A 26,058-nucleotide genomic window follows, 5' to 3' on the forward strand; every position below is an offset into this window, starting at 1 on the left:
CATGAGCTTAAAGCCGTTATGTCAATCAATCATGCAAAATCTCGTAATTTGCCTTAAAAGTGTCTTAAATGGGTAACAAATGACTCTTTTCATTCATTTCAGCTTTTTGAAAAAGAAAATGTGTAAAAAATGTGTATAAAAGTAAATTAAGGTGAAATAATTAAATGGCGGAAATAAATAAATGAAGTATGAGTGTAAATAAAGTGTTGAAGCAGCAAATCATACAAATTAGAGCCAACATGTTGTTAGTACTCATTTGGTAAGTAAACTTCCATTTTTTTTTCTTTTCGTAAAAATAAGGTACGGAAAGTGTCACCTCATCACGCATGGCATGCCAAAAGCAATCATTTGCACGAAATATTTATGTTTTATTTTCTCTCAGTTTTCGTGAAAAAATAACAAGTACAAAAAAAAATTTTTTTTTTTGTGAAGAATTTTCGTTTCTCAGAAGATGGAAAAATTTGAAAAAAAATAAAATTAGGTTAATTTTCAGGTAAGTTTAAAACATTCTTAATTAATCTTAGTTTTTTATTTTAATTCAATTAATTTTTAAGTTGCTAAAATTTTTATATTTCTCAATTAGATTTATTTTTTTAACATTAAAGTAAAAATTTTTTTTCAAAAATTTTGTTTCTTAAAAATTTTAAATTATAATTTTTTTGAATTAAAATATTTTTTTTAAATTTTCAAATTAATTTTAAATGTATGTAAACTTAAAAAAATTATCTAAATTAGGCATTTAAAATTTTTTAAATTTTTGGCTTTTGTATGAAAAAAAAAAATAAAAATTTCAAAATTTTTCTTTTTTTGTCTTTTTCCAAAAAATTTTTGGAAAAAATTATTTTTTCAAAAATTTTTTAAAAATTTTTTTTCTTTTGGGAAAAAAAAAAAAAATTAATTTAGTTTAAAAAATTTTTTAAATTTTTTAAAAAAGACGAAAAATTATGAGAAACACTATTTTTTCACAATTATAATTGCACATAAATGCGTAGTCACCAACAGCATTGTGGGAACCATATTCTACAATTTCTTTAACATTTCATGCAAATTTCTTGTTTTATGGGTGTGACAAGATCACCGGACAAGAGAAATTCACGATACCTTTTTTCACAGGTCAATTTTCGAATCAATCATTTTTAATGATAATAATTGAATCAACTACAATAAAAAAAACTGAAATTTGTAAACACACACGTTTCATTATTATATCATTATAACATCATATTTCCAAGTCATGTCTTCATCGGCAAGCAACACTACACAAATTTTGCACATCAATAGATCATGTAATCAATACATTTTTTTGCGACATGACCACCATAATGTTGACTCGTATGTCGTCTCGTGTGATGTTTACTGGTTTTGTTTGGTGAGTAACGAGCATGTTTGACTTTTGTACCTTGCTATACGTTTCATTAATGCTTTTTTTAGCGTCACGTTTGTTCTTTTCACTTATTGACTCGGATCGAGACGTGAATTTATCATTTTTCTGCCAGTTTTTCCGCATTTTGTTTACTTTTGGATTTATTATCCAATATTCATGTAATTTTATTGGAAAAAAAAGTGCCTACGCCAAATGCCGCGACGTGATACAATGTTGTCGTTTCGTTCGCGAAGTTGTGATCTGAGATAATTATCTGATCAGAAAATTTATGATGATGATTTGAATTGGACTAACGATCCAATTGAAGCAGACAATTATATTTTAACACACAAGAAACTTAATCAATCATTTTTTTGGCACTCGAAATGAGAACACAGAAAAATTTGAAACTTGACGGAAAGGAATTTGATGTTATGGCTTGAGCGCTTTTTCCTCATATAAGGTAAGAATGTATTTTTTATTTTACAAGTTTAATTAAAAAATTTATTTTAATGATCAAAATTTTTAGATTTTAGATTAACGACGATAATGATGAAAAGGAATTATTTCTGATATTCTAGAATTGTAAAGAAAAAATTGATCCGTATTGGAATGAGAAACCATCAAAATTGTGCTATATTATTATACTGAGAACAGAAACTTCAAGCAAAACGGAAACTACATCTTTAGTGCTTTTTATTACTATATTTGTCAACATAGTTTGATGAACAAACCTTATGTCAAGTTCTTTCTTTGGAAAATCTAAAAGCAGTCGAACATGATCACGTTATTCCTGAAGCAATAATTTTTATTAGCTCTCAAAGATTTAGTTCGGATCATCCTTCTTGCCGATGAATTCATTAAAGAGATGTCAAAAAACTGGACGATATAATATTTGCTTTCGAACTTTATAAAGTCATTCAGAGACATTCATAGGGTCTGGATATTTTCGATGAGTTAAAACGACACTTCGACTGAGAAACAAAAGATTCTTCGAACTTGAACTGTTATTATAGTGAGTTTCGTGCCTCATAAATTATAAGTGTGAACATATAGTGTTAATATATAACGAAAGAAAGTAAATTGAGTGCATCTCTCGAGCTATACGGATAATAAAGAACACAACCTTCTTAAATGAGTTCAAAATTAAACAGACAGACAACCATTCCAGAGCAAATTCAAAAATCAAAAACACTTTTAAAAAAATATACAATCAATAATACCACAAAAAATTGGTGCTGAGTCAGAATTCTTGCTGCGAGCTGCTTGCTTGCTCGCTCGCCAGATTGAAGTGTATCATGTTCTTTTGTTAAAATCTTTGTCTGCGTTTGTAATAACAATCGATCCACGTTATACATTATTTTTTATTATTAATATTTGTTTGACCGAATTTTATTTTGTTCGATTCCAATCTCAATACAGAAGTATTTTTATATCAAAAAAATATTTTGAATTGCTAGAATTCGTCTGACATCACTTCACACTAAGTTATATTTTATAGCAAAAAATTCCATCTCTATTTTATTCGTTTTTAAGAAGATTACGGCTGTAACGATGACCCATCTTCACGAGACTATAAAACAGCAAAAAAATAACGAAAGCTAGCTAAGCGAGATACAGACACATTGAGAGAAAGGTTAAATAGCTGATAATGACACCATTATTTGTCCACATTCATTTTTAATGTTAGTCACTCTGAAAGGTGTTTTTTTGTTATCTTGACAGTTGTATCTTGATGATGTCTTGCTTCAAACGGTTTGATGAGAAGTCTTTACTGAGAAATCAGGTGTAACTTGCTTCCAAGAAGGACTGATTTGCAGACATTTTAATCTGATTATTTATTCACATCTCAAATCATTTTACAATCTTTTACTCCTTTTCATAGCATATTTGAAAAAAAATTGTAAGGATTTCGTCCTTGATGTTAAGTGTTGCGAAAATTTTATGGAGATCTAACGTATAATCAGAGATTTTTTTTGCATTTCACGAAAAAATTCAAAATCAAAATATAAAAATAAGAAATAAATAAAAAAAACAGTTCAAAAAAAATTTAAAAAAATTATATAAAAAAAAAAAAAAAATAAAAATATTTTTAAATTAATTGAAAAAAAAAGAAAAATTTACAAAAAACATGAAAAATTTAATTTAAAAAAAAATAGGAAATTTTAATTATTGAACTTATTAAAAATTATTATTTAAACTATTTTTTTTATTTAACTTTTAAATTAAATATAAAATTATTTTTTAAATTGATCTGAAAAAATTATAAAAATTAAAAAAAATTCCTTTAAAGAAGAACGACAATTATTGTCATTTCTTACTTGAAAAAGTACAAAATCTGTTCTACGCTCTTCATTTTATCGCATTTTATACACAAAAAATACAACAATAACCACTCACTTAAAGGAAAAAAAGAAAGAAAAGAGATTTTTCAAAGTTATCTGGTTAAACTCGTTCGTGTGCGTTTTGCGAAGAGAAGTGCATCCATTCTTCCATCCACGTTCGTTATTGTTGTATCCTATTTTTTACCGCATTTTTTTTTTTGTATTATTAGTATTATTATTGTATATTTTGTACATATATGCCTGTTATTTTATTTTATAGTTTCGAGAGACACGATAATGTAAAATATATGCGAAACTAGAGGCGACCGTAGGCGTAAATGATAAAAAAGAGCCATTTATTTTATTTCATATTCTTGCGTTGTTCAACTTTTGTTGCAAACGATAATGATTGATTGTCTTTTTTTCCTCATTTATTTTCTAGTTTAACGAATCTCGTTACAAAACAACATTTTTTGTCAAAAAAAAAAGCATCAGTGGGTCATCAACACGCGTTAGCAATTATGTTAAAGTACTCTCCAAACACTGCAACTAAAATAAAAACTAAAAGCACTCTTATAAAATGATTATATTTTCGCTTTTTTGTTGTTCACTTTGGAAACAAGTTTAAAATAAAATATATTTATAGCGAGTGCGCGTTTATTTTTGTATGTTTATTCGCAAATAAAGTAAACATTAAAAATATCAACATAAAAGTAGTTACAAGCAATATCTAGTTTACATTTATTTCATACTTTTAGAAAACGACGACGACGACGACAAATGCACTTTTCATATAAATACAAAAGAGGCACACAAAGGAAAGTAAAAAAAGATCCAACAGAGGATATTTTTAAAAGCAACTTTTTTTCACCTATTTTATGTGAGTTTCGTATGAGTTGGAGATAGTCGCATAACGTGGTGGTTGGCAGCATGCATTCCGTACAAAGCCACGAAACAAAACTTGTTTTAAAAGCATCGCATTGGTCGTGTACGTTTGCGTTTTGTTTTTGCGGGTTTTGAGTTTAGTTTAGTAAACTAGACTTTAGGTCAAGTATATAGAAATTGAGAAATTAATTTTGTGTAATTTTAGTTTTTTTTTGTTGTTTGTTTGGAAGGTAAATGGAAAACAAAAAAAAAGTGCGAGAGAGATAATAATAATCTTGCTTGTCTAATTAATCTATACCATTAAAAATTGCCTTGGGCTGGAGAAAAAGATAAAATGTGGAAAATTATCTTGTCTGCAAGAACAAACATTTTAATTTACACTTGAACTTCAAGTCAACTTTTGAACTTTTGCGTCGACGTCGTTGTTTGTAGAGCAAGGTTGGTGTATTAAAAGTTATTTGTTGGGAAAGTAAGTGGGATAAGTATTCGAGAATATTTTGTTAGTAGAAAAAATATTCGAATAGAAATTTTAGTAAGAAAAATATTTTAAGTTTAAGGATTTTTCAAAGTTTTTAATTGATCTTGAAAAATTAAGCGAAAATTAGACAAAAATCTGCAATTATTTTTTTTTACATAAAATATTTTTCCGAATAATTTACTTTAATTTAAACTAAAAAAATACAAGACTTAGTCTTGAACTTAAATAATCTAAAAAATGTCTTAAAAAATAATTTTTTAACTCAAAATTAGTGAAATATTGAATATAAATTATTTTAATTGATTTATTAATAAATTTTAATTTATTTTATTTAATTTAAATTATTTATTCGTCTAATAAATGATACTTTCATCCTTAAAAAAAGTTCTGGGCCCACTAAATATTTCATATTTTCTCATTTGTACTTAAGTCTAAGAATGCTTTTCAATTCGTTCTTAATTTCAATTCTTTTCTGAAGTCCATTGAAGTCGACAAGATTGGTGAAATCATTGTAGATTTCGATGCAGATTTATTTTTAAAAAAATATTTAAATTAATTAAAAAAATTAAATTTAAATTATTTATTTAATTTTTATTTTTTTAATTTTTATTTAATTATTTATAAATTATTTATTTTTTATTAAATTTATTTAATTAAATAAATTAAATAAAAATTTTTTTAAATTTAAAAAAGAAATCGCCACAAAAAGAAGAATAAAATTTAAGTAAAATTAAACGAAATTTAAAATTATCAATTTAATATTTTTTTTAATAAAATTTTTTATTCACAAAAACCTTTCAATGAACCAACAAAAAAAAACTTGTTGCTGAGTGCCACTTGACAAAAATTCATCTTCTCCATTTAGTGCGTCTGCCAATTTTGAGTCAACGACCAGTTAATCATATTAGCATAAAATAAGAGTGCTAACAAGACTCTTCGTGTAAATTGCATAATTAACAGACGTCTTCTTCTGTCTCCTTTTTCAAGAATAAAAATGTCGTTTACGGAAAAATCTCATGAATGAACATTTTCTGAGGATGACATTTCAACAGGAGAAGAAAAATATCATTAATTAATTAAAATTGTCTTTCCGAGCTAATGTTTTTCTTTCCTCTATTACAGAGGTGGATGGACAAATTTTTCAGAGGTAAAAAAATAAAGTTAGGAATTTAAATTAAAATTTAATTAATTCATAATTATTTAAAAAAAATATTATTATTCAATAAATTCAATTATTATTTAATAATTTTTTTTTAATAGATTTAATTATTTTTTTTTAATAAATTTTATTTAATTTGATTTATTCATCTAAAATTTTTTTTTTTAAATAAAAATATTTTTTTTTATTTATTTAATTTAATTTAATATATTTTTTTTAATTTAGTAAATTTTTTAAAAATAAATTTTATTTATTTTTTTAATTATTTTTTTTATAAATTTTATTTAAATATATTTTTTTATTATAATATTTATAATATATTTTTTTTATTATTTTTTTAAATTTAATTTAATTTTATGTTATTAATTTTTTTTAAATTTAATTTAATTAAAAATAATTTTTCCTAAAATTTTTTGATGGAAAAATTTTTGTAAATTAAAAGTTATTTACCACTTGTTCACAATTAAGGGAACACTGACAAAAATTGAATTAAAAATACAATAAATTCTTCAATTTCGTAAAAAACTTTGATTGAATCATAAAATTTGGACATTTTCCTTGACAATTAACTTAACTTTTGGTCTAAAATATGGGATTTTCCTTATTAAATAAAGAAATTAAAAAACTCTATTTCTGTGACAGTATGTGAACAAGTTATACATTAAGTGAACACCACTGAGCAGTTTGTGAACACAACTGATTTCGAACAAAAAATTGATGAAAATGCTTCGAAATCGGCTTAAAAATGCTTTTTGAGCAATTATTTACAATTATTTTACTAAAAAAAATAATTTTGTTTGATATTTTTTATTTGTTTATCAGAAATATCGCAATTTTCGGTTTCAGTCTAATTTCTTGTATTTGAAGCAAATGTTACATTATTTTTTATTTAAAATGACGTTTTTTACTTTTTTTTAACTATTTTCTTGCAATATTTGCTCAAAAAAATGATTAAATTAATAAAAATATTTTTTACGTCACAAAAATTCAGAGATTTTCACAAACTGCTAAATTGCGTTTATTGCTTTTAAAGAATTTCTCACAATAAATTTTTTGTCAAGAAACCTTGGAAAATTCATTAAATTATTTTTTATAAGATTTTTCAATAAAAAGTCAAAATTTATTTATTTTAAAATTAGATTGAAATAAGCAAAAACTAAAAATTTTGTTCGATTTTCATTTTGATAATTTTTATTTAGAAAAATTGAAAAATTTTTCAAGGAATTTAATTTAATGTAACCAAAGTTAAGAAAACATTTTTTTTTCTGAATTTTGTTTCAATGAAAAATTTTTTTCATATATTTTTTCACTAACTGGACACCATCCGCCCCAAATTAACTCTTCCGCCACTTGTTACTCTCCACTCCACTTGACATCATGATGAAATTTTAATAAAACGCTCCGTTAAATATTTCAATTATGAGAATTAAATACATTTTCATCGTCACACACTCGAAAAATCACCCGTAGATTATTTATCGCGTTAACTACACCGAAAAAAGTACCGAGTGTTAAACTGATAGATAGATTATCATAACATTGCCGCATCATGTTCAAATTCAATTTTCCAACGTAATTTAAGTAGATTCAGTTTGAACGGAAACCGCTCTTGCACTAAATTAAATTGTTTTGCGCGCAGCGATAAAAATAGTGTAACTTTTATGAGCTTCACTCATCATCATCAATCATCGTTATGCTATTCGTGAATTGTTTGTTGCTAAAGAGCTCTCTTGTTTTAACTTTCATGCATCATATGGGACCCTCCCATATAAGCCCATATAGCAAAAATCACAAAATCGACCATTTACCATTGTTGTTACGCTTCTTCTTTTGTTCATAAATGCTGTTGATTGTTTATGGAAATTGTTTCACATCCATGAAATAACAAAGATTACAATGCACTTTTTTTTTCGTAAATTTCAAGATCAAATTTTTATTGATAAAATTTTTTTTTAATTGAATTAAATTAAATATTGACAACGTTCAATGACATTTTCTTGAAAAAAAAAAAAAATATAAAAATTACAAATTAAATTAAAAATTCCATTAAATTCACTTTCTTTTGTTATTTTTTTCGTTAATAAATAAATTCAAATCATGCACATGTTTTTTTAAAAAAAGGGAGAGTTTTTTGCTCTAGTTTTTTTTTCGCTGAATAATAAAACATAATTTAATCATAAAAGCAAGTTAATTAAAATTTTTGCTAACATGAACTTGACAGACTGTGATAAGAGAAAAAAAAACGAAATAAATTTTCATCTCACACTTGGTTGATCACTTTTTCTAGTTTATGAGCTCAAAGCTACTTATAAGTTGTAATTATATCAAGTGTGAGATTATAAATACAGTTTCATTATCGTCGTCATTGTGCAAATAATAACGAGTTTCATGACAATTTAATCCTGAACAAAATTGTGTCTTTCATTGTCCATGGATGAGGAATTGCGGTGAAATTTTAGCTCAATTAAATGTGATTATTTTGTGGAAAAGAAAAAATAATAAAATTAAATAAAAGTAAAAATAAATCAAACGAAAGTTGCTTGTTTTGTAAATCATTAAATAAACATACTTTTACACACAAAATTAGACGAGCAGTGTAAGTGACTTTTTAAATGCGATGTATTTAATTGCAATGACAGGAAATTTTATTGAGCATGCCTAATTTGTTCAATTTGTTTGACAAGTTGTCGAGAAATTTTGCGATGATTTATTTAATGGGTTTTCGTTAGTTTACTTGTTTTTTAAATTATTTTTTATTGTTTGAATTTTTTAAGATTTTTTTATTTAATTTTTATAAATTTTTTTCAATAATTTTGTCCCAAAAAAAGATTTTTTTTCAAAATAAGGGGCAAAATAAAAAAGTTTTGAAATACATTTTCATACTCACAAATTTGTGCCCTTTTTAATTTTTAAGTAGTTTTTTTTGTATTTACATTGAGATTTGAAAGTTTAAAATTTATCTCAAAGTATTTCAAGTTAAGAACTTAAAAAAAATTTTTCATAAAAATAATTGTCAATAAATTTTGAAAAATAAATTTTTGAAAATATTTTTACAGAAGAAGATTCATGTAAAATTTTGTTTTTTTTTTATACAAAAATTCTTAAAAATTAAAAATTTTTTGAATTTTTTTTTTAAATAATGGAAAAAGATCGAAAAACGGTCAATTTTGATAAATTTTTATTTTTTTTTTTATTTTGCTCAATTTTAATTTCGGCTTTTGAAATGGAGCATAAGACAAAATCATAAAAAATTTTAGAGCGGCCTTAAATAAAAAAAAATTATTAATCATTTAAAAAATAATTAATTAAATTTTAAAACCTTTTTATTTATTTTTTTTAATAATTTTTTTTAATTTATAAAAAAAATAATTTATCAATTATTTATTTTGTTATATAAAATTTAATTGTTTTATTAATTATTTAACTCAAATTATTTATTAAATTATTTTTATTAAATTAGTTTGATTATAAGCTACTCATTCCCTAAATAAAATATCTTGACTTTTTTGTGATCATAAACTTGATTTTTGCTTCATTGATTCCCTTTTATTGATCATTAGTTTTATTTTTGTATAATTTTAGCTTCTTTAATGAATGCATCAAACCTAACAACTTGTTTTTCTACATTTTTCATAATTTCCCATGAATTTTTCTCTAAATTTATAGAACATAAACCTTCTTCGAGTGTATAAGAATATTTTACATTAAACCGCAAATTAATTCAAAAATCTGAATTTAAGTTATTGCGTTACAAAGTTTTTATTGAAATAAAATTTAAATTAATTTTTAATATTTAATTAAGAGAACATAAATTTATAGTTTTTGCCTCGGTTTTTGCAAAAAAAATGAGTTAAAAAAATTAAATTAATTTGTATTAAAAAAAAACAGTTAAAAAAACTTTTTAGAGCAAACTGATAAAATAACCATAAAATATGATTTACAAACATAATAAAACTCAAAATGTTGCAAAGTTTTGCAAAAATGCAAACAAAAGCATCTATTATCGCCTTTTAAATGCAACAAATGTTGCGAAAATTATATTCAAGATTTACTTCTGATATCTTTTCATCATCAGTTTTGCTGTATTTCTACTTCGTTTTGTATATGCGAAACAAACATTCGAGCATCCACAACAATAACTTTTACAACCTATATTTTTTGCACAAAATTTGCATATAATGATGCAAATATTCCGAATGTGGCAACAAATTGTTCCAATATCTCTGTTTTTTCGGTATCACTGCGGTGGGAATTCATGATAATAGGGAACTTTATATTAAATGCAAATCCTCGTTAAGAATCTGGGAAGTAAACGACTTCTAATAATAGTAAAAATACAGGAATTTACTTATTGTGCAAAAGACCGGTGAACCATTTAATTCTAGGTAAAAATAACTTTGCAATAAATTTTCGTGATTCTTGGTCACGTTAACATTTTTTCTCCGCTATTATTTGCTTGAGTTACTTGAACTTATGGATTTTCTAACGAGAGACGCAGATGTAGCGGCACCCCTGCTACTCTAACAACAAAATGCTCCGAATCCATATTGTACACATTTATTGTTGCAATAAACCGGCAATGGGCTTGGTTCAGCAGCAAAGTAAAGTAAAGTAAGTCAGATAAGTTTCGTTTGAGGTTCATTAAAATATGTACGAGCTAGAACTTTTATGAACACGGAATATCTGTCATGGGACATTCCTGCGTGTGTGAATGACGAACGAGCTAAAATAAGGTGTTCAAGGCAAATAACTTTTCTATCTACATGCGTTATGGGAATGGAATGAGAAACATTGAGATGATACAAATTTCCTATTTTATTTGCCTTTTACAATTTGTTATATTACGGAAATTTGTCAATTCAAACATTTTGTCTTTGAAGGACTTTCGGGGGACCAATTAGTTTTATGATAATGACAATTAATTAAAAATAGAAAAATTTTAATTAAATTAAGAAGAAATCTCTCTCTTTTTGCTCTCTCGTTTAATTAACTTGTTGTGACAAGAAATAATTAATGAAGAAAAATGTTGTGAAAAATTTGTTTCCATTATTTTTGTTTGAATTTAACTTTATTTCCGCGATGATGAATAATTTTTTGTTTACTTTTTATTTGAAATTTTAATAAAGGCTTGTTCGTGTTCGAGAAAGATATTAGAAGGTCAAGTTTTCAGTTATTTTTAGATTTCATTTGATAATAAAAATTATGCTAAGAATGGAATTTTTGCATATATTTGAATAATATTTTATTGCAGTGTTTAAAGATCTATTTTTACTGGAAAATTTGTAATTTAAAATAAAAATAGAAAAATCCAGAAAATTATGGAAATTGAAGTGAGTTCGAGAAACTACTTTAAGATTTTTTCATATTTTTTTTAATTTTTTATATTTAATTTTCTATTTAAATATATTTAATTATGACGAAGGCATTTAATAATATAATTAATTAAATTAAATTAAAAATTCATAAAATGAGACAATATTAAAATTTTTAAATGTAAAAATAGTTTTTTTTATTTAATTAAATAATTTTTTACTGCTTATATTTTTTTATATTTTCGTTTTATTATTTTTTTTTATATTTAATTAAAATGTTTAAATATAAAAAAAATATAAAATGAAAGTATAGAAAAATTATAAATAATATATATATAAAAAAAATAATCCAATTTGACACAAAAAAATATTTTTTTTAATTTAAAAATTAAAATACCTCATTTTATAAATTTTTAATTTTTTTAAATTAAACCTTAACTTGTAATTTTAGAAAAAATTGCAATTTTTTTTTAACGTGTTTTGTTGAGTCTAAAAAATTTTCCTATTTTTCCTTCTAACCCCCTGAAGTATCGCAAAATATTCATAAGGATTCCACCAAAACATAAAAGCAAAATGAAATTTTGTTCGATAGCTTCTAGCTTGAGCTAATAATACACACGGTTCAATAATAAAAGACGAAATAAATGATGATGAAAGTCATTTTGAGAGCAGAAAGTATAACTAGTAACATAACACTACTATGCATCTGCAATATTTCCAATATCACGAATATTTAAACAAAGCAACCAATTTAGGTTTTTCTCCTTCTTTTCGCTACATTTTGTGATCGCTGAACGCTATGTGTGTGTATTATTATTAAAATGATGAACAAAACTGGATGGATAATACATGTTGCATAAAATAATAATAACAATAACAAACAACCAGCAATGTTCATCTTCTATCTGCCTACTTTCTTTTTTTTCCTTATGAATTTCGTACGTTCGAATTCTTCTCTTCTTCTTAATATTATAATAATATAATAACAAAAGACATTTTTTTTTCGTGTGTGTGGTTTGGTAAGCAAATGTGTGGATGATACCAATCGAAAACCGAAGCAAAAGATGACGAAGGTGTTCGAAAAAAAAAATTGACACGAACTTTTTTTTTTGTTACTTCTGGGAATCAAATTTGTGTTTCTGTGTTACTTTTTTATCATCATGAATCATATAATGAGAAACAAGTTCTCTTGATTAAATTTTGTCAATTTTCTGATAAGAAGTTAATTTGTACGTGACACATACGCATCTGCACCTCTAGGCATCAAGGCAACAAAAAAGGTGTATGAACTTTTAATGACAATCTATTTTTCATGATCTATAGGTGAATGTCTCGAGATACATAAACCTTTTTGCAATAATCCGAATAATGCAATGAGAGAGAAAAATACCATAAGTCATATTTAAATGTCAATTTTTTTTACCTAGTACCCTTATTTTTACATTACAGTTACTTTTTAAAAGTAAATTTTGTGAATACTACGGTCTATTGGAGTTTTTTTATTGTTTCTACATTAACACCCGTACAATATTGTACGTTTTTATACAATTATTGTGATTTACCATTATTATTATTAATGCTCAAATTAGTTCAAATGGTGCAACATTTTTATACGGGTGTGTGGCTAGCTGCAGTAATAACTTACTTGTAAGCTCATATTACTATTTTTTTTTTATAAAAAAGTAATAAGTTTTTTTTTTCGAAAAAAAAATATAATAATAATGTTAAAATAAACATCGCAGAGAAATTATGTAAAAAGTGCGAGTGAGTAGTAAATTGAATTCAAACCGTCATCATTATTATTATTATTTTTTTCATAATTTTTCAGACGATTTGTACGGAATGTGGTGAACAGCATATTTTGACTTTTATTTGATGTTTGTTCCTGCTTTATTGATTGAATATTTATCGACATTCATTGAACTGGGAAAAGGTGAAATATAAAATTAATGTTGACATCAAAGGAGATGACATGAGTTGTGATCAAATCTTTAATTCAGTGGAAAAAAGGGTTGTTATTTGATTTTTATTGGCATAAAGACAATCTTTTGAAATTGCTTGATTCTAAGAAAAAATTTGTTTATGGATTTTATGACTTTTACTTGTGCAATAGTTTTGAAGTTGAATTAGGTCAGTTATTCAAAAGTAAGTTATATGATGACTTACAATGGTTAAAACGACGATTAAAAAGTTCAAAATTGTATCAAAATAAGGTTTCTTGACTCGTGGAGAAGCAGGCTTTTATAATCTAGATCAAAATAAAAAAAAGATTTGATCTTTTTCGAGGTGATAGATCAGATTATGATTTGATTTTTGATCTGATTTGCAAATCTAATCAAAAAATTTTTAACCCTCAACTTTTTTGATTTGATCTGATCTAAAAATTGGTTGAAATCAAAATTAGATCAGATCAAATCAAAAAAAATTGAAGGTAAAAAAATTTTTTAATAGATTTGCAAATCAGATCAAAAATCAAATCTTTTGTGATTTGATCTAAAGCATGCAGCATCGTGATATGATTTTTGATTTGATTCTTAGGTCATTGATCTAGATCGTCAATATGATTTTTGATGAATGAATCTTGTCATTACTTAATTGTCTTCGATATGTGAAAATTTAATTTAGTCTTTGTCCTAACTTTCATTAAATAACATGGGGCAAGCTTCACATATTTGTTTTATGTTCTGGACAGTTTCACCACACTCGCAAAAAGGTGAATCAGCCTTTCCCCATTTATGAATTAAATGATTGCATTTGCCTTGGTTGCATCTAATTTTATTTAGTTTTGACCAACAATGTCTTGGCCAGTTAAAACCGTTGAGCTTTTTTGATGGGTCAACAATAAGATGATAATTTATTGGGGTAATGTTGTTCCATAAGTCCATCCAAGCACTCATCCAAGACCCATGGCGGTATATGGTTATAGATCTCCCGGTTTATTGATATTAGATTCTACGGGGTCCTATAGTTACTTCAGAACATCTCCATGCCGAAAAATTATTTTTTTTATTGATCTTATTCATGGTATTCTTTTGAAAGATTTGAAACTAAAAAGTTTTTTTTACAATGGATATGATGAGTGATGACAAAATGGGTGATGATTCCAAAAAAACCAGATTGAACCTGATTGAATGTAGAAATAATTTTAGAATTAAATGTTGAAGTCCCAAAGTTTCTGTCTTTTTATGTACCTAATATTGAGAAATATTAAGAAATACGTCTTAATTTGTCTGTTGTTTCTCTCAAAGTGAGGAATTCTCGTTCAAATTGTGACTTTTTAACATTCTTGAAATTCTTTAAATGCTACTAGGGAAAATACAAGCAGTTATTTCTTGTTCATGCAATTTAAAAAATAAGTTAATTCTTTTTTCCTTTTATTTCATATAGGAAAGATATTTTTAAGAATTTTCTTTTTAAATTTAAAAAACGAAGAAAATTTAAGTTTTCAAATATAAATAACCACAATTCAGTCAGATTTCATAAACAAAAAAAAAATCATTTCATGTGCTGTCTATCACTTTGACCACCGTCGCGATCTATAAGTCCATTTTTCGTTTGCTTTTATATCGCTTATGAATTCACAACATTATACCTGCGCGATTTTTTTATTTCGTAAAATTATTATTATTATTTTTTGTCTGTCTTTCATTTCTTTTAGTGCTTTTTTTCGTACGGTATTTTTTTTTTTTTGTTGTTATTATGAGATAAGAGTTGGACAAGAAAAATTAAGGGCAGTAGTGTCAGATGTTAACAATGTACATTATGCAACATTATAATAATAATGTTTATAAAGAAAATAACGAACAAAAAAAGTTTTGACACAGTTAGTTAAATATAAACATTAATAATAAATAATATCAAAAAATTATCGGAAAAAAAAGTTCTTAGACTTGTGGGCGACGTAGCAAATGTAAAATTGACCGAAGGTCATTTCTATGTGTTCTCTGCGCATTAGCTGTATCTAAGCACTGTTTTTATATATTACATTAGAGGAAAGAAGTGTGTTAAGTGTTTTCTTTTGCTCCACTGTTCTTATGTGAGTATAAATAATAAATTCTACCGCTGGTGTTTTTTTTTGCACATTTAAATAAAATATAGAGACGTAATAAGGTAAGTGGCTCATAACTCGTTTTATCATTGTAGCGCAAGGTAATGTGACAAAGACGATGAAAACTTGAAGGAAATCCTTTTAACGGGAAATTTATATTAAGATTGACAGAAATGTCTTTTGTGATAAAATAATAAAATGTTATACATTGTCTACTTTATTTATTTTATAAAACAATAAGTCTCATTTAATAAAATGAAAATTATTTTCATTCTTAGAAATTTGTAAGAAAGTTTGTGTAGGTGAACGAAGTTTCTTGAATACTTTTTAGTAAAAGTATTTTTCTTTAGATTTCTCATGAAATCTATATTTTTAACTTAATTCAAATTTTAGTATATAAGACCTCTAAGTACTGTGTTTTAATTTTTTAATAATCTTAACCTTCAAATTTCAATTTGAAAAAATTAAAAATAAAATAAAGTTTTTAAAATCAGATTTAAAAAAAATAAAAATTAATTAATTTAAATAAAAAATTAATTTATTTAAAAAATAAATTTAATATATATAAACAAATAAATAAAAAAAATAATTAAATTAATTTAAATTTTTTTTTATTTAAAATTTTATTATCGAAAAAAAAAAATATATAAAAAATAAATATAAATTAATAATAATAATAATGTCTTTATTGGCGTATTCTATTTCTTTTTTTTCAATCATAATTTATCGCGGAGGGCATTCAACTAATTTCATTAATTTTTCATTTTTCAGGAAAAGCTCTATTTCTAACATTTTAATTAAATTAATGTAAAATTGAAATAAAAAAATTATTTGAAATTATTTTTTTTTTAATTTATATTATTTTATCAAAAATAAATAAATAAAAAATAATATAAAAAAATAAAATTAAATAAAAATTAAAGAACAAATTTTGACGAATTAAAAAAAATATTTAATAAAAAAAATTAAGTAAAATTGAAAAATAAATGAAGACAAAAATCATTTTTAAAAAATTTTTAAAATCAAAATCAATTTAATTATTTTTTTATTTATTTGTTTATATATATTAAATTAATTTTTTTTATTTAAATTAATTAATTTTTATTTTTTTAAATCTGATTTTAAAATTATTTTTTTTTTAAATTAAAATTATTTTATCAAAAAAAAAAAAAATAATAATAATAATAATAAATAATATATAAAATAAAATAAATTAAAATTAACGAATAAATTTTGACGAATTAAAAAAAAATTAATAAAAAAAAAAATAAATATTTATTTTAAAATATTTCAAAATTTAAAAAAAAAATTAATAAAATTTCTATTGGGAAAAAAATTATTTATAAAATTTTTTTTTCTTTAAATTGAATTGCATTTAAATTTTAGCACGTTGTAATATTTGTAATATTTTCAAAAAATCTTAAAAAATTAAGTTCTTTAAAACTCTTTAAAAAACCTCAACAATTGTAACAACCATGTAATTAATATATCCGCACAAAAGATATCACAACACCGAGATCAATTAAAAAATTTATTACGATTATTATGCATGCACGTTCAATATTTCAGCATTCAAGGTAAGCAAGTACCAGACAGTTACTTTGATTTTAAACCATTTTTTATGTACGGTTCTGTTAATTATTCACTTTCAGAAGCACTTGTCGCCGCCATCAGTAGCGGTGAATGTGTGCGTGGGTGAACAACATCCTTTGATACTTTTATAGGATTCTAATAAGAATTTTTTTTTCTTAAATTTAATTAATGCAAAACTGTACAAACCTCGTCCGCCTTTGCATATCGATGTTCGCATTGCTGATGTGAATTAACACTTTGCACAATTGTCGTTGTGATAATAAATATTATTACGGCTAATTTATACATATTTTTTGTTGGTGTCGCAAATTCACTTGTCGTCATATGTTTTTTATTATTAAACATTTTTTATTTTTATCTGTTATCACTTTTCTTTTTTTATGTTTTTTTTTTTATTTTTTTTTACAGGGCTCTGTGGTAAAAATGCCCAGTCACTGTGTCCTGATGACTTATTTTATCATATCCGTTACTGGATTGATTTTTTTTCCAGACAGCCGGAACAGGATTCGATATCCTCCCTTTTATCGATTGGAATTCTCAGGATGGTCCTTGTCAATTTTTGTTGGAATGATTTTTGGTCCTTAATTGATATATTTACCAAGGAAAAGGAGCGAAAAGCCTCGAAAAAAGCCTTCGTGAGCCCAAAAACGAATAAATTCACGTCTGCTTCGGATGAAAACTAAAACGAGACTGAGACTGATTTTTATTTTTGCGACAGTATTGGCGACATTTCTTGTTCAAGTCGGTTGTTATCAATTTCATACGACTCATTTTAGCTCTAATTCATGCCGCATTTCCGTTTTGGTGGCGCCAAACCGGAAATGATTTATCATTTTCATTCGTCTCACAATTGAATCAGCAGGGGAACTATTTAAAACACTTTTCATAACAAAAACAGCGTCCTGTGGTCCTTTTAGTCCTGTTTTCGGGGCAATTTTGACGAAATAAAGGAAAAATCCGAGACGCCACACGATGGGAGGTTGTCGCTGTACCTTCCGCGGATGTGACAACGCCTCAAATAATCGTCCTGGCATGCATTTCTTCCATTTTCCCACGAAAGATGCTGAGCGGTAATTTTTTAAAAAATATTTTTTCAATGAAAATTCCTTTTAAAAAATCAAAAAATTTCTTTTAGTTGCGAGAAATGGATAATTTTTTCCAACAACCTGGATTATCGGGACATGGACGAGAAAAAACTGCGAAATCGTAATGTCTGCGAGGAACATTTTCGAATAAGGATGTTCATGAATATCAAAAAGGAACGTTTAGTAAGATTTGCTTATCCGACTCTCCTGAAGACGAAAATTAACGGAAAAGTTTATGACTTGGAAAAATTCCAAGATGCCAAATTTCCGATCGAAGATATGAACATTGAGAGTGAGATGGATGAAGAATTCGATCAATTTTTGGTTGATGATGCGGAAAATCCTTTACTTCATGAGGTCTCGAGAAATGACACAAAAGCCGTACCTGAAAATGAGCAAAATTTCAGCTTGAACGAGGACAATATTGGCGACATTCCAATCGAATTTGAGGAAAATGCGAAAATTTCACCGAAGAAAATTGTTTTGACTCCCGTGAAATTTACAGCGAAAAAGAGAACTTTGCCAGTTGAGAAAGAAAAAGTGGTTATGACACCAGTTATGATCAAAAAACCAAAACCTAGTCCTGCGACTGCGGTTAAAATCCTAAATAGCACAAATTTGATCAAACAAGTCCCGGTTGAGCCAATCGAGATAATTCAAAGCAGTATTACTGAACCTCCTGTAAAAAGTGAGCGAAGTCCCCCGGTGAAAAAACCAGTGAGAGTTGAATCTAAACCTGAAGATCTTGAAAAAATCAAAAAACTCACAGAAGAACGCGATAAAGCCCTAAAAACGCAACAAAATTTAAAACTAGAAGTACGCGACGCGCATTCGCAAATAAATGTCCTCGAACAAAAAGTAAAAATGCTTCAAAATCAACTTAGTTTAGCGAAAGAAGCTGCTAAGCCGAAGTCACCAGTGAAGAAAGTTACGGGAACAATTGCGACTCAAACTGATCCCGAAAAGAAAGAAACGCCAAAAGTTAAAGAGTCTCCAGTTGCGAATTCGGGCAAACCAGCTCCTCTGACGAAACCTCAGCTCTTTAATGGGATCAAGAGATACGTTTCGAATGCCATGGCAACTTTGCTGAAGATGGAAATGTTCGGAAATAGTGAGAGAGAATGGAAAGCAGATGAAAAGAAAATCTCGTGTGAAGTCATGCGACTCGGAAAAGATGTTTATGAATATTTCACAGATGAATGGCGACTAAGGTTACCATCGAAATCTGACGTTAGTACTTGGTTACAGGACAATGCCGACGAAGATGACGACGATTTGTTCTGAGTTTTCTGTGTTTTGTCAATAAAATTTTTCATTTTATTGTGAATTAGTGGACCTGTAACTCGGTTCTACTTGTCGAAAGTTTTTTTTCGTTCAAAAAAGTGAAGTTTTGCTGTGTTTAGGCAATTGCACCCCCCTTTTAAGCTTAAAAAGCATTAAAAATCACAAAAATGACACAAAATTTAACAAAAAAGGTGATTTTATATAGATTTGCACCTACCTTTGTGGTCCGCCCTTGTATTTAGGAAACTTTGCGCTCCAAAACCTTCTTTAAGCCATTCTTGATGAACTACAAAAAATCCCAAAGAGATTCGTGAAGCAGAATTTGAGTTATTGCGTTACAAAATTATTTTTGAACTTTTAAGTTCAACTCCAATTCTTAAAATTTTGGCTCCAAAACCTTCTTTGAGCCATTCTTGATAAATTACAAAAAAATCCAAAGAGATTCGTGAAGCAGAATTTGAGTTATTGCGTTACAAAATAATTTTTGAACTTTTAAGTTCAACTCCAATTCTTCAATTTTTGGCTCCAAAACCTTCTCTAAGCTAATCCTGATGAACTACATGGATGGCAAAAAATTGCCAAAAAGTTATTCATGAATTTTTTTCGAAGAACTTTCTTAGAAGGCTCCAAAACCTTCTTTGAGTTATTGATAAATTACAAAAAAATTTATGAAGATTTGAAGCAGAATTTGAGTTAACAAAATTTTTTTGAACTTTTATCTTCAATTTTTGGCTCCAAAACCTTCTCTAAGCTAATCCTGATGAACTACAAAAAATCCCAAAGAGATTCGTGAAGCAGAATTTGAGTTATTGCGTTACAAAAGTCCAATTACGTATTGCAAATTTTTATTTTTTCCTTAGGAAACGTACCAAAAATTCGGAAGAGCTATTTCGTGATTAAAAAAAATTTTAAAAAAATCTCATTTTCTTAAACCTTCGATGTGAGTTCGGGCACAGCTTTGAACAAATCCGCAACCAATCCATAATCCGAAACCTGGAAAATTGGCGCCTCCGGATCTTTGTTGATGGCAACAATAACTTTGGAGTCTTTCATGCCAGCCAAATGCTGAATCGCTCCCGAAATGCCAACAGCAATGTAAAGATCTGGTGCGACAATTTTTCCCGTTTGTCCAATTTGCAAGTCATTTGGCACATATCCAGCATCGACAGCAGCCCGTGATGCCCCCACCGCTGCTCCAAACTTATCTGCCAAGTCGTACAACAATTTAAAGTTGTCGCCAGACTTCAAGCCACGTCCCCCGGAAATGATGACTTTGGCAGCTGTCAAACTGGGGCGTTCGGATTTTGTGAGTTCCTGTCCCACGAATTCCGTCAAGTCTGTCTTGTAATCGCCTTCGGGGGCTTTTTCGATGGCAGCGTTGCCACCTTCTTTGGCTGCCTCGAAATTTGTGCCGCGAACCGTGAGAACTTTGACGGGATCCTTTGCCTTCAACTTGAGAATGGCGTTTCCGGCGTAAATTGTACGGACAAAGGTGTCTTCGGAAGCGACATCTATGACCTCGGAAATGGGCGAAACGTCTAATTTGGCGGCGAAGCGTGGTAAGACGGCTTTTCCGAAGGCAGTTGCACCGGCAACGATGTGTGTGAATTTGTACTGATTTTGGGTGGCAACTAACAAGGCTGTCATTGCTTCGGCTGTGAATCCATTGAAAGCGGGATTTTCAGCTACCAAGACTTTCGAGACACCTTCCAACTTGGCAGCAGCTTCAGATGCCTTGAAAAAAAAAATTATTAAAAAAAAACCAAAAAATTGATAAGAAAAAAACTCACCGGTCCACATTTTGTTCCAGCAACAAGAACTGTGATATCGCCAGCGCCGCATTTCTTCGCTGCAGTCACCGCATTCGCCGTAATTGGGTTCAATGCTTCGTTATTGTGCTCAGCTAGCACCAAGGTACTCTTCAAGCGTCTTATCTGCAAGTCAAATCAAGAAGATCGGGTTATCATTTTCAAGGACGTGAACCTTGGACCCTTCGTTACCTGTTGAGTGAGGACCGAAGATGAGAATTTCACGCGATTCATGAACATTTTGACGAGTTTTTTTGTTAAAATATTCCCTCAAACGTGGATTTTTCGAAGAATTTCGTGTGAATTGGCAACTAACGACACAAAATCGTCCAAAAATGCGGAGAAAAACAAGAGCAAAAGTGTTGTCGTGTTATTCCGAGCAACCAAATGACGTTTATGAAATTTTCTGTCACCTGGAGATAATTTGTTTTAGTTTAAAAAAAACTTTAATTCGAAAAAATTTTACTCAAAATTAATTTAAAAGCAATTTTTCATACGAATTTTCTCGTTTTTAAAGAAAATCAAAGAAAATTTTCAAAAAAATCGAAAAATCAAGTAAAATTCTTATCAGTAACGAACTTTTTAAAATAACCCTAATGCAAATTTTCACATTTCCGTACTCCTCAATCAGCTGTTATTTCATGAGGAGTACAAAAATGTAATTCAACTTCAAAACCGAGGCGTACTAAATTGATAAAATTGACTGTAGCGCCCCCTACTTCAGTCAAAAATGCAATTTGGGGAAATTTAGTACTTTGCAACCTGGCCATTCATTTCCTAGCTCACAAAGCATTCAGTATTGAAAAGTCCACAAAAGTGCTCGGTCGAGAAAATCACTTTTCCTCCGTCGATCCAAGGTTTAAATCGGGATCAGCTGCCAACGAGGGTCAAATTGAGCTCAAAAATAGTCGATTTTCTTGCTGATCGTCGTCCGTGTCCCATTTTCGTTCTCCAATAGCTCCGTTCCTTGGCTCATGGAACGATAATTGAGCTCGTTTCGTGTTGCATGAACAAAGCCAACATTCACATATAAGCACAAAAAAAAATAAAAATACAAAAAATCAGGAATTTGGCCCTTTCGAGAGACTAATTTTGGAGAAAATGGCTCTGGAGTTGCCTCGAAGCGTGTCCTGATATTGTCGCAGTTGTTTAGTGCTCAAAAATCGCAGTGAAAGTTTCTAAAATTTAAAGAAAAAAAAAATTGAAGGAAAAAAAAACAACTCACTCGCACATACATAAAAAAAATATATAAATACGTCGTAAAAATAAATGCAGAAAAATTGCAAAAGTGAATCGTTGGAAGCAGAAGGAGGAAAAATAAAATTAAAAATAAAATAGAAAAGGAATAAAAAAAAATTAGGTCGAGCCCGAGTGCTTTGTTTTTGTCTTTTATGTTTTTAATTGTTACAAAATAAAACAAAACAAATAAAAAAAAATCTAAAGGGCCAACAAGAGAGAGAAAAAAAAATAAATGGCAGGAATTGCATCATAATTGTGTGTGGAGATATTTTTAAAGCAAGCACAAGTGGAATTAAACGCCTACTGCTTACTACAAAGTGGTGCAATATTAAATTTTAAGTGAAATCCGTTCTAAAAAAAAATAAGAAAAATACAAAAATCGGATTATTTTCAACAATTCAACACACAAAAAAAGGATAAATTACTAAGGATTACAAAAATAAACCATCAAAAATGTCTTCAAAGCACATCCCGTCTGATAAGGTGAGTATTTTTCGTTTTTCTCCCAAAAACAAAAAAAAAACTTCAAAGTCCAAGAGAAGACGAAGAAGAGATGACTGACCTTCAAAGAGAGATTACAAAAAAAAAATTCGACTGTTGCTGTGTTTGTTTCGCTCGATTGATTGCTCGATGCACTTGGATTTATTATTAAAATACACGCGCGCGCCGCGATTAACGAAGGAATTGAATTGAGCGACCTTCCTTCGATCACTTTTTTTTTATTTTGTGTGTTTGCGTAATTTTTATTTGATAGCAATTTGTGATCAAAACACTCGAGCTGCTGACAGAATGTGTGTTTGTCAATGTCATTGGATTACATTCGCATCAAAAAAAGGACAAAAAAGGATGTTAATGGCCCATAAAAAGAGCATCAATGCTGATTGTTTATGCGTGGCTGGCGAGCCAAATGTCGACCAAAGGCCGAGTTGTGTTTTTTTTCTGGTGGGTTAACGGGATGAGAAATTTTTTTACGAGTTTTTGAAGAGATTTAAAAGGGAATTTTCAATTGAGTGTGGAATTTTATTGAGATTTTGGTATCAAGGACTTGTTAAAGTTAAAGGAAGAATTTTGACATTAAATAAAATTCTTTTAAGATTTAAAAAAATCTTGAAGAAATTAAATAAAAATCCACTTTTGAGGGACTTTTTTTTTAATTTCATCAATTTTTTTTAATTTTTTTTTTTAATTTTATTTGACGTCAAAGAACATTTTTTCAACTTTCATCTTTTCAAAAACTTTATAAATTTCTTTTCAGATATTTTATAAAATTAAAAAAAAATTAATTAAATTTTATAATTTAAATTAAATTAAATTTTCAAAGATTTTATAAAAAACTTTATAAAATCTTTGAAAATTGCATAAAAGCCTTGAAAAATATTTTTAAAAATTGGGTTAGTGACTCAATAAAAAGCTTCAAGGTCATTCAAAACTTAATGTTCGACCACAATTCCAAATTTAGAACACGGAACATAATTTTTTAAGATCATAAACTGAGATTTCACTACTCAAATAGGGACCAAAAAATTTAAAAAAAAAATTTTATAGTTAATCCACATGGATTAAAAATTGATTTAAGAAAATTTTAATTAAAATTGAAAAAAATCAATATCGGGAAAAATAACTTCAAAATTTTTTTTGAAAAAAAAACATATTTTTCATGAAAATTATTTTTTTAAAGTAAAATTTTCTGGAAAATTTTTGAATAATTACTAAAAATTAAAAACTTTCTTGAAAATTTCTTAAAAAATTATGTATAAAATTGACTTAATTTATTATTTTTTTAATATCTTGGAATAAATATAATTTTGGGAAATTAATTTGGATCCCGGGAAAAAATAAACTTTTTCCATGTCTGGACCAAAAGTTAAATTATTGCACATTTTTCTAATATTTGAAGCTCTTTATGAATCGTGTCTTAACAATAATTTTTTAAAAAATCTTTTTTAAAAGTTTTTTTTGTCGTTCAAATTATTCTTTAAAAATCCAAAAATACTTCAAAAAGTTCTTTAGCTTCAATTTTTTTTAACTCATCAATATGCCAAAGAACCAACAAAAAGGTATTTTTTCTTTATATTCATATTCGATTCATAACTAAAGTTTTGTTAAACAACCTTCAAGCCTCCTTGACTCCATATTTGCCAAATAATCGCCTCAATTGCATTCACAAAAAGTATCAAAGCTCATCGTTTTTGTGCTTAAAATTTATTGTTTTGCAATAATCCTGTCTCTCAATGTCTAGACAATGCCGCGCTGCTGCTGCTGCAGGAGCAAAACCTGTTATTGACGATTATCCATATTGGAATTGGTGTATATTATACATACCACTTCATTGGCTCTGAATCCATTCTTCGTGTTTTTTTTCTCCTCTCTTCGCTCTCAATACTAATCCAATTCACAACTTTTTTTTTTATTTGATTTCCTCTTTTGTTGATGCACTTTTGCTTCATTTTTTTTTTCGTGTTGTTCGTATAAAAAGAACGAACCGACAAACGAAGCAAACGAAGAATCACCAAATAAACTTTTGTTTATTTATTTATTTTTATTCTTTTTTTTTTCAGTGAGAGAGTGTTTTATTTAACTCAGCTCGATTTGCTACAAAAAACAGTCGAGTAACTCATGGACGTATTTATATCAAATTAAGTTTTTTTTTCGTAGTATTGATTTTCAATGAAATTATTTATTTATAATTAATTATCTAGGCATTCGACCATTCACAAAATGAATTGATTGCATTGACGTGCTGCTAGTTGCACACTCAGTATTGATTTTGTGTTTGAAAGTCCTGAAAGATAGACAAAAACAAAAGTTTAGTTTTGAAGTTGTCTGTTGAGACTTTTTACTAACGAGCATCAAAAGAAAAATTTCTTATATCCGTCACTTTTTGACAAACTCCCATATTTTCTTCCTTTTCATTTTGCTTTTCTTTATTCTCAGTGGGAGAATTTGTTTTTTGGTACGCAGGAAATTGATAAAGTTTACAGAAAATTGTGCTAAATTTTGTACGGTAAATTTTTAGAGAAAGAAAACATCTCGTTTCATCTTTTTCTCTACTTGGGTAGTCAAGGATCCAAACATGTAATTTTGTACTATTTGTTTACTAAGAGCAAGGGCGGATCCAGAGGGCTCTCCGAAACCTATGAAGATTTGCCTCCTTGTCATTTCTGTGAATTTTCAGGTCTTTTTTGTAATTCTTAGTACATTTTGAACTGAAAATGAGGGCGGGGGCAAATGCCCTAATGCCCTCCCCCTGGATCTACCCTTGACTAAGAGGCTAATTGATTCGTGATGATTTTAAGGATTAAGGAACCGTGCCCCTAATCCTCTTCATTTGTGATCATATGTAATAGAGCCTTCCATATCCCATCCTCATGATCAGCTAAACCCTTCTCTTCGTCTCTGAATTTTCCTTAAAATACCTCATATTGAACTTAAACTCGCAAAGGTGCTGTGGAAACTTTGTAAAGAGCAGTTGAATATGAG

The 26,058-nt window shown here is 27.5% G+C and overlaps 4 protein-coding genes across 4 annotated transcripts in view; 2 read left to right on the forward strand and 2 right to left on the reverse strand.

Moving 5' to 3' along the window:
- LOC134835250 (leishmanolysin-like peptidase) overlaps positions 1-17,486 on the reverse strand; it is a 43,112-nt gene extending 25,626 nt beyond the window's left edge. The window contains exon 1 of the mRNA XM_063850120.1: positions 17,349-17,486. Within this exon, the coding sequence (XP_063706190.1) occupies positions 17,349-17,486 (138 nt within the window). The remainder of the gene's footprint in view (positions 1-17,348) is intronic.
- Positions 17,487-18,042: 556 nt separating this feature from the next.
- LOC134834341 (uncharacterized) lies at positions 18,043-19,799 on the forward strand. Its single transcript, XM_063848973.1, has 2 exons — positions 18,043-18,232; positions 18,298-19,799. The coding sequence occupies exons 1-2, from the start codon at positions 18,135-18,137 to the stop codon at positions 19,529-19,531; spliced, it is 1,332 nt and encodes a 443-aa protein (XP_063705043.1). The 5' UTR covers positions 18,043-18,134; the 3' UTR covers positions 19,532-19,799.
- A 560-nt stretch (positions 19,800-20,359) lies between these two features.
- Positions 20,360-21,726, reverse strand: LOC134834298 (probable electron transfer flavoprotein subunit alpha, mitochondrial). Its single transcript, XM_063848920.1, has 3 exons — positions 21,532-21,726; positions 21,322-21,465; positions 20,360-21,265 (listed from the first exon to the last, which is right to left on the reverse strand). Exons 1-3 carry the CDS (start codon positions 21,577-21,579, stop codon positions 20,459-20,461), a joined length of 999 nt encoding a protein of 332 aa, XP_063704990.1. The 5' UTR covers positions 21,580-21,726; the 3' UTR covers positions 20,360-20,458.
- Positions 21,727-22,149: 423 nt separating this feature from the next.
- LOC134834125 (ubiquitin-like protein 3) overlaps positions 22,150-26,058 on the forward strand; it is a 30,404-nt gene continuing 26,495 nt past the window's right edge. Inside the window, exon 1 of the mRNA XM_063848675.1 lies at positions 22,150-23,061. Coding sequence (XP_063704745.1) covers positions 23,032-23,061 — 30 coding nt within the window. The 5' untranslated portion in view covers positions 22,150-23,031. The remainder of the gene's footprint in view (positions 23,062-26,058) is intronic.

The sequence above is a fragment of the Culicoides brevitarsis genome, chromosome 3 (assembly GCF_036172545.1).
Source record: "Culicoides brevitarsis isolate CSIRO-B50_1 chromosome 3, AGI_CSIRO_Cbre_v1, whole genome shotgun sequence".
NCBI lineage: Eukaryota > Metazoa > Arthropoda > Insecta > Diptera > Ceratopogonidae > Culicoides > Culicoides brevitarsis.

What these genes read in the sequence shown, in the direction of transcription:
- LOC134834341 (XM_063848973.1), top strand. Translation starts at nt 18,135, where the DNA reads ATGGGAGGTTGTCGCTGTACCTTCCGCGGATGTGACAACGCCTCAAAT. An exon ending in CCCACGAAAGATGCTGAGCG is followed by an intron (nt 18,233 to 18,297) that starts GTAATTTTTTAA and finishes AATTTCTTTTAG; the next exon opens with TTGCGAGAAATGGATAATTT.
- LOC134834298 (XM_063848920.1), bottom strand. Translation starts at nt 21,579, where the DNA reads ATGTTCATGAATCGCGTGAAATTCTCATCTTCGGTCCTCACTCAACAG. An exon ending in CTTCGGTCCTCACTCAACAG is followed by an intron (nt 21,466 to 21,531) that starts GTAACGAAGGGT and finishes TTTGACTTGCAG; the next exon opens with ATAAGACGCTTGAAGAGTAC. An exon ending in CTGGAACAAAATGTGGACCG is followed by an intron (nt 21,266 to 21,321) that starts GTGAGTTTTTTT and finishes TTTTTTTTCAAG; the next exon opens with GCATCTGAAGCTGCTGCCAA.